Source organism: Macaca mulatta, chromosome 12 (assembly GCF_049350105.2).
Source record: "Macaca mulatta isolate MMU2019108-1 chromosome 12, T2T-MMU8v2.0, whole genome shotgun sequence".
Classification (NCBI taxonomy): Eukaryota; Metazoa; Chordata; class Mammalia; order Primates; family Cercopithecidae; genus Macaca; species Macaca mulatta.
In genome coordinates, this window is record NC_133417.1 from 105500312 (window position 1) to 105520892 (window position 20581).

General features: G+C 35.6%; 1 protein-coding gene across 1 annotated transcript in view; it reads left to right on the top strand.

Annotated features, from left to right (window-relative positions):
- The window catches only part of SGO2 (shugoshin 2), a 53731-nt gene that overhangs the window by 32455 nt on the left and 695 nt on the right, over positions 1-20581 (top strand). Inside the window, exons 6-8 of the mRNA XM_001091712.5 lie at positions 7100-7329; positions 8461-11367; positions 12768-12918. Coding sequence (XP_001091712.4) covers positions 7100-7329; positions 8461-11367; positions 12768-12918 — 3288 coding nt within the window. The remainder of the gene's footprint in view (positions 1-7099; positions 7330-8460; positions 11368-12767; positions 12919-20581) is intronic.

Here is a 20581-nt window from a genome sequence, read left to right on the forward strand (position 1 = left end):
GGTATTTTATTGTCTTTGAAGCAATTGTGAATGGGAGTTCACTCATGATTTGGCTCTCTGTTTGTTAATGGTGTATAGGAATGCTTGTGATTTTTGCACATTGATTTTGTATCCTGAGACTTTGCTGAAGTTGCTTATCAGCTTAAGGAGATTTTGGGTTGAGACAATGGGGTTTTCTAAATATATAATCATGTCATCTGCAAACAGGGACAATTTGACTTCCTCTTTTCCTAATAGAATACCCTTTATTTCTTTCTCCTGCCTGATTGCCCTGGCCAGAACTTCCAACACTATGTTGAATAGGAGTGGTGAGAGAGGGCATCCCTGTCTTGCGCCAGTTTTCAAAGGGAATGCTTTGAGTTTTTGCCTATTCAGTATGATATTGGCTGTGGGTTTGTCATAAATAGCTCTTATTATTTTGAGATACATCCCATCAATACCTAATTTATTGAGAGTTTTAGCATGAAGGGCTGTTGAATTTTGTCAAAGGCCTTTTCTGCATCTGTTGAGATAATCATGTGGTTTTTGTCTTTGGTTCTGTTTATATGATGGATTACGTTTATTGATTTGCATATGTTGAACCAGCCTTGCATCCCAGGGATGAAGCCCACTTGATCATGATGGATAAGCTTTTTGATGTGCTGCTGAATTCGGTTTGCCAGTATTTTATTGAGGATTTTTGCATCGATGTTCATCAGGGATATTGCTTTTCTTCTTCTTTTGGTCTGAAATTCTCTTTTTTTGTTGTGTCTCTGCCAGGCTTTGGTATCAGATTGATGCTGGCCTCATAAAATGAGTTAGGGAGGATTCCCTCTTTTTCTATTGATTGGAATAGTTTCAGAAGGAATGGTACCAGCTCCTCTTTGTACCTCTTATAGAACTCGGCTGTGAATCCGTCTGGTCCTGTACTTTTTTTGGTTGGTAGGCTATTAATTATTGCCTCAATTTCAGAGCCTGTTATTGGTGTATTCAGGGATTCAGCTTCTTCTTGGTTTAATCTTGGGAGGATGTATGTGTCCAGGAATTTGTCCATTTCTTGTAGATTTTCTAGTTTATTTGTGTAGAGGTGTTTATAGTATTCTCTGATGGTAATTTGTATTTCTGTGGGATCAGTGGTGATATCCCCTTTATCATTTTTTATTGCATCTATTTGATTCTTCTCTCTTTTCTTATTTATTAGTCTTGCTAGCAGTCTTATCAATTTTGTTGATCTTTTAAAACACCAGCTCCTGGATTCATGGATTTTTTGAAGCGTTTTTTATGTCTCTATCTCCTTCAATTCTGCTCTGATCTTAGTTATTCCTTGCCTTCTGCTAGCTTTTGAATGTGTTTGCTCTTGCTTCTCTAGTTCTTTTAATTGTGATGTTAGGGTGTCAATTTTAGATCTTTCCTGCTTTCTCTTGTGGGCATTTAGTGTTATAAATTTCCCTCTACACACTGCTTTAAATGTGTCCCAGAAATTCTGGTATTTTGTATCTCTGTTCTCATTGGTTTCAAAGAACATCTTTATTTCTGCCTTCATTTCATTATGTTACCCAGTAAACATTCAGGAGCAGGTTGTTCAGTTTCCATGTAGTTGAGCAGTTTTGAGTGAGTTTCTTAATCCTGAGTTCTAGTTTGATTGCACTGTGGTCTGAGAGACAGTTTGTTATAACTTGGTTCTTTTACATTTCCTGAGGAGTACTTTACTTCCAACTATGTGGTCAATTTTTGAATAAGTGCGATGTGGTGCTGAGAAGAATGTATATTCTGTTGATTTGGGGTTGAGAGTTCTGTAGATGTCTATTAGGTCTGCTTGGTGCAGAGCTGAGTTCAATTCCTGGATATCCTTGTTAACTTTCTGTCTTGTGGATCTGTCTAATGTTGACAGTGGGGTGTTAAAGTCTCCCATTATTATTGTGTGGGAGTCTAAGTCTCATTGTAGCTCTCTAGGGACTTGCTTTATGAATCTGGGTGCTCCTGTATTGGGTGCATATATATTTAGGATAGTTAGCTCTTCTTGTTGAATTGATCCCTTTACTATTATGTAATGGCCTTCTTTGTCTCTTCTGATCTTTGTTGGTTTAAAGTCTGTTTTATGCAACCCCTGCTATTTTTTGTTTCCATTTGTTTGGTAGATCTTTCTCCATCCCTTTATTTTTTTATTTTTTTTTTTTTTTTTGAGACGGAGTCTCGCTCTGCCACCCAGGCTGGAGTGCAGTGGCCGGATCTCAGCTCACTGCAAGCTCCGCCTCCCGGGTTCACGCCATTCTCCTGCCTCAGCCTCCCAAGTAGCTGGGACTACAGGCGCCCGCCACCTCGCCCGGCTAGTTTTTTTTTGTATTTTTTAGTAGAGACGGGGTTTCACCGTGTCAGCCAGGATGGTCTCGATCCCCCGACCTCGTGATCCGCCCGTCTCGGCCTCCCAAAGTGCTGGGATTACAGGCTTGAGCATCCCTTTATTTTGAGCCTATGTGTGTCTCTGCACTTGAGATGGGTCTCCTAAATACAGCACACTGATGGGTCTTGACTCTTTATCCAGTTTTCCAGTCTGTGTCTTTTAATTGGAGCATTTAGCCCATTTACATTTAAGGTTAATATTGTTTCATGTGAATTTGATCCTGTCATTATGATGTTAGCTGATTATCTTGCTTGTTAGTTGATGCAGTTTCTTCCTCGCATCAATGGTCTTTACAACATTGGCATGTTTTTGCAGTGACTGGTACTGGTTGTTCCTTTCCATGTTTAGCACTTCCTTCAGGAGTTCTTGTAAGGCAGACCTGGTGGTGACAGAATCTCTCAGCATTCACTTGTCTGTAAAGGATTTTATTTCTCCTTCACTTACGAAGCTTAATTTGGCTGGATATGAAATTCTGGGTTGAAAATTCTTTTCTTTAAGAATGTTGAATATTGGCCCCCACTCTCTTCTGGCTTGTAGAGTTTCTGTCAAGAGATCCACTGTTAGTCTGATGTGCTTTCCTTTGTGGATAACCCGACCTTTCTCTCTGGCTGCCCTTAACATTTTTTCCTTCATTTCAACTTTGGTGAATCTGACAATTATGTGTCTTGTAGTTGCTCTTCTCGAGGAGTATCTTTGTGTCATTCTCTGTATTTCCTGAATTTGAATGTTGGCCTGCCTTGCTAGGTTGGGGAAGTTCTCCTGGATAATATCTTGAAGAGTGTTATCCAGCTTGGTTCCATTCTCCCTGTCACTTTCAGGTACACCAATCAGATGTAGATTTGGTCTTTTCACATAGTCCCATATTTCTTGGAAGCTTTGTTTCTTTTTACTCTTTTTTCTCTAAACTTTTCTTCTCGCTTCATTTCATTCATTTGATCTTCAATCACTGATACCCTTTCTTCCAGTTGATCGAATCGGCTGCTGAAGCTTGTGCATGCATCTCATAGTTCTCGTGCCATGATTTTCAGCTCCATCTGGTCATTTAAGGTCTTCTCTATGCTGTTTATTCTAGTTAGCCGTTCATCTAATCTTTTTTCAAGGTTTTTAGCTTTTTTGCAATGGGTTCAGACATCCTCGTTTAGCTTGGAGAAATTTGTTGTTACCAATCGTCTGAAGCCTTCTCTCAACTTGTCAAAGTCATTCTCCATCTAGCTTTGTCTGTTGCTGGCAAGGAGCTGTATTTTTCTGGAGGAGAAGAGGTGCTCTGATTTTTAGAATTTTCAGCTTTTCTGCTGTGGTTTCTCCCCGTCTTTGTGGTTTTATCTACCTTTGGTCTTTGATGATGGTGACATACAGATGGGGTTTTCGTGTGGATATCCTTTCTGTTTGTTAGTTTTCCTTCTAACACTTAGGACCCTCAGCTGCAGGTCTGTTGGAGTTTGCTGGACATCCACTCCAGACCCTGTTTGCCTGGGTATCACCAGTGGATGCTGCAGAACAGCAAATATTGCAGAAAGGCAAATGTTGCTGTCTGATCATTCCTCTGGAAGCTTCATCGCAGAGGGGCACCCGGCTGTATGAGGTGTCAGTTGGCCCCTACTGGGAGGTGTCTCCCAGTTAGGCTACTCGGGGGTCAGGGACCCACTTGAGGAGGCAGTCTGTCTGTTCTCAGATCTCAAACTCCGTGCTGGGAGAACCACTACTCTCTTCAAAGCTGTCAGACAGGGACATTTAAGTCTGCAGAAGTTTTTGCTGCCTTTTGTTCAGCTATGCCCTGCCCCCAGAGGTAGAGTCTACAGAGGCAGGCAGGCCTCCTTGAGCTGCAGTGGGCTCCACCTGGTTTGAGCTTCCCAGCCGCTTTGTTTACCTACTCAAGCCTCAGCAATGGTGGGTGCCCCTCCCCCAGCCTCGCTGCTGCTTTGCAGTTTGATCTCAGACTGCTCTGCTAGCAATGAGCGAGGCTCCATGGGTGTGGGACCCTCTGAGCCAGGTGCAGGATATTATCTCCTGGGGTGCCATTTGCTAAGACCATTGGAAAAGCGCAGTATTATTAGGGTGGGAGTGACCCAATTTTCCAGGTGCTGTCTGTCTAGGCTTCGCTTGGCTAGGAAAGGGAATTCCCCAACCCCTTGCGCTTCCCGGGTGAGGCAATGCCTCGCCCTGCTTTGGCTCTGCACCCACTGTCTGACAAGCCCCAGTGAGATGAACCCAGTACCTCTGTTGGAAATGCAGAAATCACCTGTCTTCTGCGTCACTCACGCTGAGAGTTGTAGACTGGAGCTGTTCCTATTCAGCCATCTTGGAACCTCTCTTATTCTTTTAATGCTTGTAGCATCTGTAGTGAGAACCTTTCTTTCCTGATTTTTTAAATTTGTTTGTTTAATCAAACTAGCTACAAGTGTGTCAGTTTTATTGTTCATTTAAAAAACTCAGTTTTTGGCTTCATTGATTTCATTTTTCTCAATTTTATGTTTTATATTTCATTTATGTCTGTTTTTAAATTATTTCCTTTCTTGTATTTACTTTTTTAAAACATAGAGATATATAATTCACATAACATAAAATTTCTTATCACATGAAATTCACCCTTTTAAAGTATACAGTGCAGTGGTTTTAGTATATTCACAAAGCTTTGAATCTTCACCCTGTTCAATTCTAAAATATTTCAGTCTCTAAAAGGGTATCTCATATCTATAACAGTCACTTCCCATTTTCCACTCCCCTAGCCCCTAACAACTGCTAATCTACTTTCTGTCTAAATGGATTTGGCCATTTTGGATATTTCATATGAATGGAATAACAAAATACGTGGCCTTTTGTGTCTGGCTTTTTTCACTTAGCATATTGTTTTCAAGGTTCATTCATGTTGTAGCACATATGAGCATTTCATTACTTTTTATGAAGGGACAATAATTCTGTTGTATGGATATACTATGTTTTGTTTATCCATTCATCAATCAATGGACATTTGTGTTGTTTCCACTCTTTCCATAATAATGGAATAATAATTCCATTATTATGAATAATGCTGCAATAAACATTCATGTGCAAGTTTTTGTGTGGACATATGTTTTCAATTATCTTGAATATATGCCTAGCAGTGGAATTGCTGGGTCATCTGGTAACTCTGTGTTTAACTTTTGGAGAAACTGCCAAATTGTTTTTCCAAACTTCTGTACCATTTTACATTCCTGCCAGCAAAGTATTTCAACACTGATTTCTCCATCTCCTCACCAACACTTATTAGCTATTATTGTGATTATAACCATCTAGGAGTATGAAGTAGTATCTCGTTGTGGTTTTTATTTGTAGTTCCCTAATAATTAATGATATCAAGTATATTTTTATGTACGTACTGGCCATTTGCATATCAGGATCATTCTCTTTTGATTATCTTTTCCCTGTGAGTTTAAATCATGTTTTTCTATTGCTTCATATATTGGATAATATTAGATTGCACCTGGGTATTGTGTATCCCTTGTTATAGAAAATGTAGATTCAGTTATGCTCTCCCAAAGAGTTTTGATGTGTCAATTTTATTAGGCAGTAACCTTGTCTGAACCCAAAATAAGCAACAAGTGAAGTCTCATTTTAGTTGTTTTATCCTTAGATAGGCTGCTTCGAATCTTCCTCATATATATGGGATTCAGAGGTCAGCTAGATATTTGGGGAACATTTATACACAAAATTTGGGGCTCTTCTCTCTACCTCTCTTATCTGATATTTTCCCTCATCACTTTACAGCTCTTATAGTTGCCCTGAATTCTAACCTTGAACCAATAAGACTGTAGGTTTCTAACTTTTTTGAATGTGGCACCAGCTGAGACTGTAAAACAATGGGAAACTCACTCTTCTTCCAAGTGTCGGCACCCCCTTCGCTAGCTCTCTACTTGCTTTTTGTCCATTCACTGACTTCTAGTAGTTGTTTTTTAAAATATTTTGTCCAGAATTTATAGTCATTGTTAGGTAGGGTTGGTCTGATAGTAACTGTTTAGCCATTACCAGAAACAGAGCCTCTCTGTTGATTTTTGTTAACTTGTTTCCTCAGTGGTATAGACATTTCCTCCCAACAGCTATTCTACTGGTAGTTGCCTTTAAATTTCTCGTAAATATTTATCAGAAATATTTTATTTTTCTTATTATAAATTATTTTAAAATATCTGTGATTTCCTTGGAATACAAGACAACTCTTTACTATCTTTTTTCTATCTGTTTTCTATCTGTTTTCCTCCCATAGATTTAATTACTCTAGGAATAATGATTTTGGTGTACTTGGATTCCTTTTGGAAACGTAGCAAACTTATTTCACACATAATTTTATAAACAATTATATTTGCTAGAAACCAAAGGAAGAGTTTTGGGTATTACATAGAATTAATTATATGAAAAGTATAAATATTATATATGGCTATTTGTAAGTAAGTTTGGACTTTTTAAATATCCTTAGTGTAGTCTTCTAATAGCACAAGGAGTGAATGTATAAATTATCTTCTTTTGGGGCCACTGTGACTAAGGGGTTAAGAAGCATTCCTGTTTCCTTCCAAGTTCTGTTCTAGTAGGAACTACTCATTTCCTACCTTTAAGTGTCTTCATTGAACTTGAAAAAGTACCAGGGTGGATTTGTGGTTTGATCTTAAATAGAATATACAAATAACTGTCCATGCATTTAAAAAATTTATAAAATACATAATTTCTCGTTTCCTTTCCACTTGCCTTTAGGGTTCCATTACCTTCAAATGATGATGAAGATGATGATAAAGAGAAAATGCAGTGTGACAACAATGTTAAATCAAAGACATTACCTGATATTCCCTCTTCAGGATCAACAACACAACCTTTATCAACTCAGGATAATTTGGAAGTGTTATTTCTTAAAGAAAATAATCAAAATGTATATGGTTTAGATGATTCAGAACATATTTCTTCTATAGTTGATGTACCTCCCAGAGGTGAGATTGTTTTAAAAATTCATTTAGAATATTTGTATTAGTTACATTCATCAGATATTCTTCCTGAGGGCAATTATGTGTAACAGTTAATAAGTTAGCTCTCTTATGTTACAGATTTGCTAACTTCTGCCATTTAAAACTGCTGGTGATAGATTTAATTTTAAAGTAAATATGCTGACAAACATCAGATCCACAGTGGCCTAATACTGTTACTCTGGAAGAAATGTTTAGAAATAAATGGACCTAATGAGCTTTTCTTGGTATCTTAGCTTATGATTTGAAAGATACCATATATTTACTTAGTTTTACCCTCTTTTTTCGTAGATATGAAAATTGGGGTCTAGATAGATATAGAGACTCTTTTAAGATCATCACCAATTAATTAGCGGTAAAGCAAAAACTTGAGCCTGGGGAATGGTTGAGCAAGAAAAAAGATGGCATTTACATTTTATTTACATAGTATTCCTAAATGATAATCTGTGGTGTAGTCTGGTGCTTACAGATTTGCCATAGATTTTCAGACTGGGATATGGAACCATAACAATTTTGAATTTAGAGTTTAGAATTGTTTTTCCTTTCTGAAAATGTGTGTGTGTGTGTGTGTTTATGTGTGTGTATGTACACATATACACACACATATATACATATATACACACATATATATGGTATACATATAATGTATACAGTACATGTATATACGTGTATATATACACACATACATATATTAATATATGTATATATAATTTATATGAATTTTAGCTGCCTGTTGATAGTCTTTGATAGTAATCCTTTTCAGAGTTATTACTATTATTGGGTTCATTTGCTGGCCTCCTTCCACTCTAGAAATGTATGCTAATGGCTCTACTGTTGGCTGTACTCCACTCTACTGTTGGGGCTGAGGCAGAATTCTCAGTATATATTTTCTATAGATACAAATGTAAAATGTGATTTAGGAGTACTCATCATTTCTAACTTACTTTCTTATAAGCATAGATTCTTAGTAATATTAGGATCTGAGCAGAACACATTGTCAGAAATTATATCTGTGAAACAGCTTGATAAATTTACTTAAAGTAACTTATTACTTATTTCATTACTTATTTCTGAGTTTTGTTTTCCTTTTCTTAATAGAAAGCCATTCCCACTCAGACCAAAGTTCTAAGAGTTCTCTAACGAGTGAGATGAGAAACGCCCAATCTATTGGCCACAGATGGGAGAAACCATCTCCTAGTAATGTGACTGAAAGGAAGAAGCGTGGGTCATCTTGGGAATCAAATAATTTTTCTGCAGACACTCCCTGTGCAACAGTTTTAGATCAACAACACATTTCAAGTCCAGAATTAAATTGCAATGATGAGATAAATGGTCATACTAATGAAACAAATACTGAAATGCAAAGAAATAAACAGGATCTTCCTGGCTTATCTTCTGAGTCTGCCAGAGAACCTAATGCAGAGTGCATGAATCAAGTTGAGGATAATGATGACTTTGAATTGCAGAAAACTGTGTATGATGCTGACATGGATTTAACTGCTAGTGAAGTCAGCAAAATTGTCACAGTTTCAACAGGCATTAAAAAGAAAAGTAATAAAAAAACAAATGAACATGGAATGAAAACTTTCAGAAAAGTGAAAGATTCAAGCTCTCAAAAAAAGAGAGAAAGATCAAAGAGACAGTTTAAAAATAGTTTAGATGTGGATATCGGGGAAAAGATTGAAAACAGGCCAGAAAGATCTGATGTCCTGGATGGCAAAAGGGATGCTGAAGATCCTGGTTTTATTTTCAATAATGAACAGCTGGCTCAGGTGAATGAACTGAAGAAAATGACCCTTCAAACTGGCTTTGAACAAGGTGACAGAGAAAACATACAGTGTAACAAAAAGAAGAAAAGAATAACAAATGAGCAAGAGGAAACATACTCTTTATCCCAAAGTTCAGATAAATTTCACCAGGAGAGTAAACTTGATAAGGGTCAGAATTCCCTAACTTGTAATAAAAGTAAAGCTTCTAGACAGACATTTGTGATTCACAAATTAGAAAAAGATAACTTACTCCCAAACCAAAAGGATAAAGTAACCATTTATGAAAACCTAGATGTCACAAATGAATTTCAAACAGTCAGTCTTTCCACCAAAGATAATGGAAATTTATGTGATTATGGGACCCACAATATATTGGATTCGAAAACATATGTCACTGATATTCAACCTTCTGAGCAAAATGAATCAAACATTAATAAGCTTAGAAAGAAAGTAAACCGGAAGACAGAAATAATTTCTGGAATGAACCACATGTATGAGGATAATGATAAAGATGTGGTGCGTGGCCTAAAAAAAGATAATTTTTTTTTTGAAACCCAAGAGGATAAAGAACCTATCTCTGAAAACATAGAAGTTTCCAAAGAGCTTCAAATCCCAGCTCTTTCTACCGGAGATAATGAAAATCGATGTGACTATAGGACCCAGAATGTGTTGGGTTTGCAAAAGCAGATCACCAATATGTACCCTGTTCAGCAAAATGAATCAAAAGTTAATAAGAAGCTTCGGCAGAAAGTAAATCGGAAGACAGAAATAATTTCTGAAGTGAATCATTTAGATAATGACAAAAGTATAGAATACACAGTTAAAAGTCACTCACTCTTTTTAACTCAAAAATATAAGGAAATCATCCCTGGAAACCTAGAAGACCCAAGTGAGTTTGAAACACCTACTGTTTCTACCAAAGATAGTGGAAACCTGTATGATTCTGAGATTCAAAATGTTTTGGGGGTGAAACATATCCATGATAGGCAACCTGCTTGTCAAAATGATTCAAAAATAGGTAAGAAGCTTCGACTAAATGTATCTCAAAAGTCGGAAATAATTCCTGAAACCAATCAAATATATGAGAATGATGACAAAGGTGTACATGACCTAGAAAAAGATAACTTCTTTTCTCTAACCCCAAAGGATAAAGAAACAATTTCTGAAAATCTACAAGTCACAAATGAATTTCAAACAGTTGATCTTCCTATCAAAGATAATGGAAATTTATGTGATTATGACACCCAGAGTATATTGGATTTGAAAAAGTATGTTACTGATAGGAAATCTGCTGAGCAAAATGAATCAAAAATAAATAAGAAGCTCAGGAATAAAGTGAATTGGAACACAGAAATAATTTCTGAAATGAACCAGATATATGAGGATAATGATAAAGATGTACATGTCCAAGAAAGCTATACAAAAGATCTTGATTTTAAAGTAAATAAACAAAAACCTGAATGCCAAGACATTATCAATGAACACTATATGGAAATCAACAGTAATGAAAAGGAAAGTTGTGATCAAATTTCAGATTCCTACAAAGTAGTTAAAAAGTGTAAGAAAGAATCATCATGCAAGGCAAAGAACATTTTGACAAAAGGTAAGAACAAACTTGCTTCACAGTTAACAGAATCTTCACAGACATCTGTCTCCTTAGAATCTGATTTAAAACATATTACTAGTGAAGCAGATTCTGATCCAGGAAGCCCGGTTGAACTATGTAAGACTCAGAAGCAAAGCACTACCACTTTGAATAAAAAAGGAGATACCCCTTTTGTGGAAGAAATAAAAGAAGGAGAATGTCAGGTTAAAAAGGTAAATAAAATGACATCTAAGTCAAAGAAAAGGAAGACCTCCATAGATCCTTCTCCAGAGAGCCATGAAGTAATGGAAAGAATACTTGACAGCATTCAGGGAAAGTCTACTGCATCTGAACGAGCTGATAAGGAAAACAATTTGGAGAATGAGAAAATGATCAAAAATAAGCCAGACTTTTACACAAAGGCATTTAAATCTTTGTCTGAGATATATTCACCCAACATACAAGATTCTTCCTTTCACAGTGTTCGTGAAGGTTTAGTACCTTTGAGCATTTCTTCTAGTAAAAATGTGATAATAAAAGAAAATTTTTCCTTGGAGTGCTCACCAGCCTTTCAAGTAAGTGATGATGAGCATGAGAAAATGAACGAGATGAAATTTAAAGTCAACCGGAGAACCCAAAAGTCAGGAATAGGTAGGTTAATAACCATTATGAAATGATAAAGGTTTAGAAGTGTTTTTGTTTTTGTTTTTGTTTTTTACTTAGCCAATGAAGTATTTTCTAAGTGGTATTTTTATGGAATTTAAAAACAATATATAACTGAGTACATGATCCATAGAAATAGCATGAAGGAATAAAGAAAGTTTCATACTTCGGGAAATAACAGTGAGAGAGTATCTTGGACATTTACAACTACAAACGGATTTGGCCTTTACCACAAACTTGCCTAATAAAGACCTTAGGCAAATAATTTCCTTTTTCATACATTTGAAGAAAATTGAATGTTTTAAATGTATATAATAATGAATTGTACTAGTTTTTATTTTACTGAAGACAGTTGCACTTTTCTTGAGGGTGAGAGACTTTCCCCATTCAACAACATATATTTAATGTGATCAAACCCTTCTAGATATTTTAGAGGATTGAAAAATAAACAGTACCAACCCCCTTTCCTCAGATTCTATGCATGTAACAAACATCATGGTGAAATGGAATGAATGATTCTTTAAGCACATGTATTATGCTAAGGGATATAATGGGGCGTAATTTTGACTAGAGGAATCTTCAAAAGCATCCTTAAATAGGTAGCATTTTAGGCCCTAAAGGATAAGTAAGATTTTTACCTGTAGTATTTACTTTTTATTTTTTCCCAGTTATTAAAATAGTACTCATTGCAGAAAATCAAAAGTAGAAAGTCAGAAAAAGGGAGGGGAAAATAATCACCTGGGAGAACTTTAGTCCATTTACCATGTGCATGCAGACCCAAATCTATGGAATTTTAAATATATATTTGAAGTCATACTATATATAACATTACTTATCTCATTTTTTTCCTTAACAGTGAATCCTAAAGTTCTTTTGCCGTTAGAAATTTTGTAATATTAAACATTCCTATACCAATTAAAAATTTTTACTGGGAGCCTATTATTTCAATATATGTGTGTAGATCCCTAAGGTTTTGGTGGGTAAGTCAATTCCAGGTAAAAGCACACCGAAGCAAAAGAATTACGAAGGTCTAGAGTTGCAGGATTGATTTGTTAGAGGACTGGTGAGACATTTTTTATCTGCTCCTCATGGTGCCTTTCACAGAGTGAATGATCAGTGGCGTATATGTTGAATGAATGTTCTGTAATTTGTGTGCTTCCATGAAAAGAGTTGGACTAGGATGAACTTTTGGGACCCATATGTGATTTCAGAATAAAAAAGTTGCCAGCTACTCTGACAGTTTGTTTCAAATGTTAGTCTCTTTCCTCTCAAAATTGAATCAAGATTTAAAATTTGCTGCAGGGATTTGCAAACCACTATATAGCTCATATCTATTTGTATCTCTATATACTTTTTAAAATATTTGTGAAAAATCATATTCTTTTCAGGCGATAGACCATTACAGGACTTGACAAATACCAGTTTTGTTTCAAATAACACTGCTGAATCTGATAATAAGTCAGAAGATCTATCTTCAGAACGGACAAGCAGAAGAAGAAGGTGTACTCCTTTCCATTTTAAAGAGCCAAGCCTCAGAGAGTAGGTATTTCAAGTGATTTTAATATGCCATTATAAAATATATCCTTAAAAAAATTTCTGCCTGAATTAGTATTTGAGCACTTCTGATAATTCAATAAAATGTATATTATTGATATGTAACAACCACAGTATGATTTGGGTAAGATTTGAAGAAATATGTCCTTTGAGCAGGCTATTTTTGGGGAGTTGGAGGGTTGTCTGGATTTAAATTGATTTACTTTTGGTTAGTTCCCAGTTCTACTGCTGTCATATTTTAAATTGTAACCTGATAATTATAATTTTTAAAATTCGTGCCCTGTGATTTGCAAGCTATTTTTGTTACCCCATTTGTTTATTTCCTACCTTGTTCCCTAGAAGTCAAAGTGGTTTATGTGTCCTTTACTCTCAAAAGAATAACAGTCCTTTCTCTTTATTTTTGTAAATTTCAAACATACCCCAACAAAGAGAATAGTGCCCTCCTCCAATTTATCCATTCCTCAGGTTCAACAGTTATCAACACTTTGTCATATTTGCTTCATCTATCCTTTTTGTTGTATTTTAGAGTCTCAGATATTGAGTCATTTAATTCTGAAAACACTTCTACATATCTCTCTCTAAAAAGTAAGGACTTAAATTTCTTAGCAAAACTAGACAACAATGATCACATCTAACAAAAAAGAATGATTTTCATGGGTATTTTAAAACAATAACCAGCAGATGGCAGTAATATAAGGGAGGGTAAAAGAAAATTAAAAGTGAAATTAAGGACCAAGGGGCCTTTCTTTTTTTTTCTTTTCTTTTCTTTTCATTTCTTTTCATTTCTTTCTTTTCTTTCTTTCTTTTTTCTTTTCTTTTTTTTTCTTTTTTTAACAGCTATTGAGAGATACAGTTCACACAATTTAAACTGTACAATTTAGGCCAGACATGGTGGCTCACACCTGTAATCCCAGCACTGTGGGAGGCTGAGGCAGGTGGATCACTTGAGGCTAGGAGTTCAAGACCAGTCTGGCCCCCATCTCTACTAAAAATGCAAAAAGTAGCCAGGCATGGTGGTGCGTGCCTATAGTCCCAGCTGCTCGGGAGGCTGAGGCAGGAGAATCACCTTGAACCCAGAGGCGGATGTTGCAGTGAACTGAGATTATACCACACACTCCAACCTGGGTGACAGAGTGAGACTCTGTCTCAAAAAAGAAAAAAAAAAGTGTACAATATTCTGGTTTTTAGTATATTCATAGATATGTGCAACCATTACCAGAGTCAATTTTACAACACTTTTTTTACTTAAAAAGAAACCCTGTACCCTTTAATTATCTCTTTCCTATCCCCCAATTCTAGGCAACCACTAATCAACTTCTTATCTCTCTAGATTTCCCTGTTCTAGACATCTCAAATGAATGGAATAATAGAATATGTGGTATTTGCAACTGGCTTCTTTCACCCAGCATGTTTTAAAGTTTCTTTCATACTGTAGCATGTATCAGTATTTCATTCATTTTTATGACTGAATAATATTCCATTGTATAGATACCACATTTTGTTCATCCATTTGTGCTTTGATGGACAATTGGGTTGTTTTAATCTTTTGGCTATTATGAATATGCTACTATGAACATTCGTTTGCAAGGTTTTGTGTGTAAAGTGTTTTTTTTTTTTTTCTTGGCTATATCCCTAGAAGTGGAATTGCTGAGTCTGTGTAATTGTTTGAGGAACTGCCAAGCTGTTTCCAAAACTGCTGTACCATTTTACATGCTTACCAACGATGATGATTTTTAAAAATTTCTCCTTATCCTTACCAACACTTGTTTTTCTATGACTGTGGTTCTAGCCATCCTAGTGGGTTTGAAGTGATATTGCATGGTGGTTTTGATTTGCAGTCCCCTGATAACTAATGATGTTGAGTGTCTTTTCATGGGCTTACCGGCCATCTGTCTTCCTGGAGAAATGCCTGTTGAGATCCTTTGTCCATTCTTCAGTTGGGTCATTTGCCTTTTAATGAGTTGTAAGTTAAACTTTTTATTTTGAACTAATTTTAGACTAATGGTAAAGTTGTAAAAATAATACAAAGGTTTCCCATATGGTCCTTTCCCAGCATTCCTTAATTTTAATGTCTTATGTGCCCAGTAAAATTATCGAAACCAAAGAATTAGCATTGGTACAATGCCATTAACAAACTATAGACTTTCACTAACATCACTTTCTGTTTCAGAATTCTATCTGGAGTCCCACGTTGCATTTAGTTGTTGTTTTTCCTAAGCATCCTCTAACCTATGACAGTTTCTCAGTCTTTTCTTTTTTTCTGCCTTGGACACCTTTGAAGACTACTGGTCAGTTTATTTTGTAGAATATCTCTCGGTTTGGGTTTGTCTGATGTTTTCTCATGATTGCAATGCAGTTGTGCTTTTTTGGCAAATATTTCACAGAAATTATATGTCCTTCTTGCCTCATTTCAAGGCTTCATGATATCAGCATGTTTCATTACTGTCATGTTAGCCTTGATTCCTTGGTTAAGGTGGTATCTGCTGGGTTTTTTACTGTGAAGTCACAATCTTTTCCTCTGTTGTTAATGAACATGGAAGGGAGATACTTTGAGTCTATATATTCCATTTTTCTCAAACTTTCACCCACTAATTTTAGCATCCATTGGTGGATCTTGCCTGCAACAGTTACTACTATGGGTACTATTAGTAATGATTTTTGATTTCTTCCTTTCCTTCTACATTAATTGGAATCAATCTGTAAGGAAGAGTTGTCTTTTCTCCCTCTATTTATATATCTCTTTTGTTCTATAGACGAAAGTCCAATACCATCAATATTTATCTGGTTACTCAAGTTATTCCAACTTTGACCACTAAGAGTTCCTTCTGTTTGGCTTCCATGTCCTTCTGACATGACTTCGTACTATTTGGAGCACTTTCTTACTTTCTGACACACGGGATGTTCCAGGCTCATCATAGTGAGAAGATTAGAGAATTTTGCTTAGAAACCAAAATCTGAGCACTAAGTATGCTCATTGCTTATATTGTGTTGTATTAGTTATCTATTACTCCATAACAATATTCCCATAAACCTATGGCTTAAAGTAGCAATCTGGACACAGCTTAATTGGGTGTTCTGCTTAGGGTCTGACAAAGCTGCACTAAAGGTGTCGTCCAGGCTGGTTCTCATCTGGAGGCTGTACTGGGGAAGAATCTGCTTTCAACTCACACAGGTTGTTGGCAGAATTTGTTTCCTTGTGGTTCTGGACAGAGGGCCTCATCTTCTTGGTGTTGACTAGAGGCTGTCCTTAGCTTCTTGCCACACGGCCTCCTTTCCAGCATGGCCACTTACTTCAAAGCCAGCTATGGAAAATCTCTAGAGCAAGTCCTCTAGCAAGATAGAGTCTTATGTAACAAAATGTCATCTCGGAAGTGAGACATCTCATCACCTTTGCCAGTGGTCTCCTTGTTTATTGTAGAGGATCTATAGTATGTTTTAATGTCTGGTAGGGCTATGGTTTTTCTTTTTCATTGTTTCCCTCACTGTTGTTGAATGTTTGATGTTCCAAATGAACCTTAGGATGGTATTGACTTGTCTGGCTTGGAGTTTCATAACCTTAGCACTGTTGACATTTGGGGCTAGATATTTCTCTTTTATGGGAGGCTATCCTGTGTATTGTAGGATGTTTAGTGGTATCCCTGACCTCCATCCACTAGATGTCAGTAGCACCCTCACATTTATAACAACCAAAATTATGTCTCCAGATGTTGCAAAATTTCAGTTGGGAGATAAAATCATCCTGAGTTGAAAACCACTAGTCTACAAGTATTTAGTTTTCTTTCTTGCTATTATATATGGACATGTAACTGATGCCCAGTGTTGTTCATATATATGAAAGCCGTTGAATTCTGTGTCATTTTATATCTTGCTACTTACTGAACTCTGTTATTCTCTTATCTCACTGATTGTCTTGAGTTCTCCAGGTATAGTATGATAGCATCTGAAAATAGAGATAGTTTTACCTCATTACCCCTTTGTATGCCTCTTATTGTTTTTCTATTAGCATTGGCTAATAACTCAGGTACAATGTTAAAATAGTAGCAGGAATAGTAGGCATGCTTGCCTTGTTCCTGATTTTAGTAGAAATACTTCTGTTGAAGTATTTTTGTCTCTCCATTAAACAAGATACTTGCTTTAAGATTAAGATATGTACATAATTTACTAAGAAAATGCCCCTTGATGCCTATTGAGTGTTTTTATCATGAATGATTGTTGAATTTTGTCAAAGGCTTGTTCAGCATTTATGAAGATAATCATACACTTTATTTCCTTACATGCATTAACATGGCATCTGTTGATGAGTTTTCTAGTACCAAACTCACCTTGCTTTCCTGGAATAAATCTCACTTTGTCATGGAGTATGTTTTTCATAATGTGATGTTGAATTGAGTTTGCCAAAATATTGTTTAGAATTTTTATATCAACATTCATAATTGATATGAGTCTATAGTTATCCATCTTTGAATTGCCTTTATCTGGCCTAGGTATCATATTAAGGGAATCAAGAAAGTCACCGTCTTGGTTCCTTTAATGAAATAATTTCTATTTCATTATAATTTATAGTACATTATAATTTATGTTTATAATTATTTGTATGTTATATACTTATATAATTTTAGAACATTGGGACTCTGGTTTTTGGAAGTTTGTTAGCATCCCCCTCTGAAACCATCTGGACCTAGTATTTTGTGTGGGATAGTTCCTTAATAACGTTGACTATTTTTTGTGTGTGTGAAAATTAGTCTGTTGAAGCTTTTTTGCTCTAATGGGGTCAATTTTTGTTATTTGTATTTTTTTCGTTATTTGTATTATATTTCCATAGGAAATTATCCATTTCATCTAAGTTTTCACATTTATTTGCATAAAAGTCTGCAAATTATCTTTTATGAATTAGACATGCAAATTAATTTTAAATCTTTTTTCCATAGTTATTTTACCTATATCATTTATCATTTTGTGTGTGTGTTCTTTTTCTCTTTTTCTTGATCAAATTAGGTAGTAGTTTATTAACTTTTCCAAAAAATCAGGACTTTGATACTAATTGGATCTATTTTTCTGTTCTCTACCTCACTGATTTCTGCTTCATATTTATTATCTCCTTCTTTGTGTTTTCTTTGATTTACTTTATTGTTGTTGTTTTCTTATTTCAATTTATTATTTTTATTCTTTCATTTATATAGATAACAGTGTTTTATGGCCAGGCACAGTGGCTCACACCTGTAATCCCAACACTTAATAGCCAGGCATGTTGGCATGTGCTTGTAGTCAGTCCCAGCTGCTACTAGAGAGGCTGAGGTGGGAGGATAGTTTGGGCCTGGTAGCTTGAGGCTGCAGTGAGCCATGATTGTGCTACTGCACAGAGAAAGATCCTGACTCAAAAAATTAAAAATAAAAATAAATAAATAGAACACAAAAAACAAATTTTTAAAATAAGTGTCTTTTGCAATCAATTTTTCTTTGATCAGTGCTTTCAATGTATCTTGATTCTGATACATAGTGTTTTCAATGTGGTTTTTAAGTTTCTCTTTTTCTTCAGGAGTTATTAGGTTTTAAAAATTCCAGGTAGATGAACCTTTCTGGTTTTTTGTTTTTATTTGTAAATCTAGTTTTATTGCATTTTGGTCAGAAATTATTTATCGTAATATTTCTGCTTTATGGAAATTGCCAGTATTTTCTTTGTGACTTACTATAGGATCAGCATTTATAAGTGTGCTGTGAGTGCTTGAGAAAAATGTGTATTCTCTATAATCAGGATCTAAAGTTTGATATATATCCATAGACTTACTGTATTTATTATGTTGCTTAGATCTTCTGTCTCTTATTTTTTGTAAATAAGTGATCTGTTTTGTACTAAGGTTATACTAAGAGTTGTATATTAAAATGTATTGTGTCCTGTGTTTCCATGTATCTCCTGTAGTTTTTGCTTCAGAAAGGTGGTTCCTCTGCTTTTTGCTATGTAAATGTCATAATTATTACCTATTCATTTTGGATTGTGGCCTTTTTTATATTAAAAATGCCCTCATTCGTCATGTTCAGTGCTCTGGACTAAAGACTTAAAGTCTTTAAGAGATAAAGACTTTAAAAACATATTTATGTGACCTTCCTGATAACTCCTACCACTCCTATCTTCAGTACCTATGATGATCATTCCATAATAGCAAGCAGCTTTCATTAGGATCTACTTTCATGGGAGCTACTAGAAGCTGTGATATACCTAGTGCATACCATTTCCAATCCAAAAAGAAGGAAGAAAAAATGTGGCAACTGGATGGTCATCACTCAGAATTTATACTGAATGTTGTGACTTTTGCTTTTAAAATTTTACCAGCTAAGCTATATAGCAAATCATCTGCATGCACTGTACATCTAAACTAAAATAGAACATTATTTCCTTACAGCATTTTGCTGTGTTTTATTTAGAACAGGTACTTCTTTTGACAGGATTAATTAAACTATCTAATTACCCAAGGCAGTGGTATCACACTGGCTCTGGAGAGGAGTACAAAGGAGTGAAAGAGACCTTTCCACCTAATCTTGTATACCTTTTTAATTTGGGACCATGTCTATGTATTTCATCTAAAAACCACACTTACACACATGCATGTAAAATATAAATAAACTCTATATCTTGAAATATGATGTATTAGGTGCATGAATCCACCCTCTTACTGAAAAAATAAAATTATTGGGTAAAATACTAAAAAACGTACCTTGAACACATTTCTTAGCTAATGACTATTAGCTAACCAATGTTTCTTTTAGTAGGAAACTAAGAAAAGCTCAGATCAAAGATCAAATGAGAGCAGGAACTCAGAGGGGAACTGAACTTATCCTGAAGATATTTGTCTAACTAGGTGAACCTAAACATTTCATTCACAGCCCTATGGGGCTAGGGACAGAAGACAAATCCTAGGGTTTATCCAAAATAAAGAGTCTATTAGCTCTTCTTCCACAAAGTTGATCTACTTTCTCAGTAGAAGAGCAAACTAAAAATAACCTCCCCACTAGCTTGCTCAGCCCCAGGGAATAACTTGGGTGCTGAATTAAGGAGGAAAAAAATCTTTCCTTAGAATTCATAACCAAAATACAGCCTTTATTACAGATTATAGCTGGAATTCACAATATTTCAAAGGCACAAAAAAATTGAAGCTGAGGATTGAGTATAATTAGTGCATGAACTGTAGTGCCCTGTTGTCTATTAGAAGCAAATATTTTGTAGGGAGTTGTCCATCTCACACCTCAACATGTTTTTTGCACAGCCAAAGTTCCAAGGAAAATGAAGGGCTAGCTCATAGTTAAGAAAAACACTACATACACAGAGGAACAAGGTATCAGCAGAAACAGCAAATCAGACACAGAATATAAAATGCTTAATGTTTAAATAAAGGAGAGGCTTGAAAATGAATGAAGATGCTGAGTGGAAAAAGTAAGTCACAGAAAAACACCTACAGTACGATTCCATTGATATAAAGATATCTATTAAACATAGATAAAACCAAACATTATACTTTTTAGGAGAGCAATACACAAGTGCTTAAAACAAAAACCGTAAAGAAGGAGTGATAATACAATTCAGGATAGTGGTCCCTTTTTCAGGGAGGAGAGGGATGTGATCAGAAAGGGGCACACTGGAGGTGTGGTAATATTT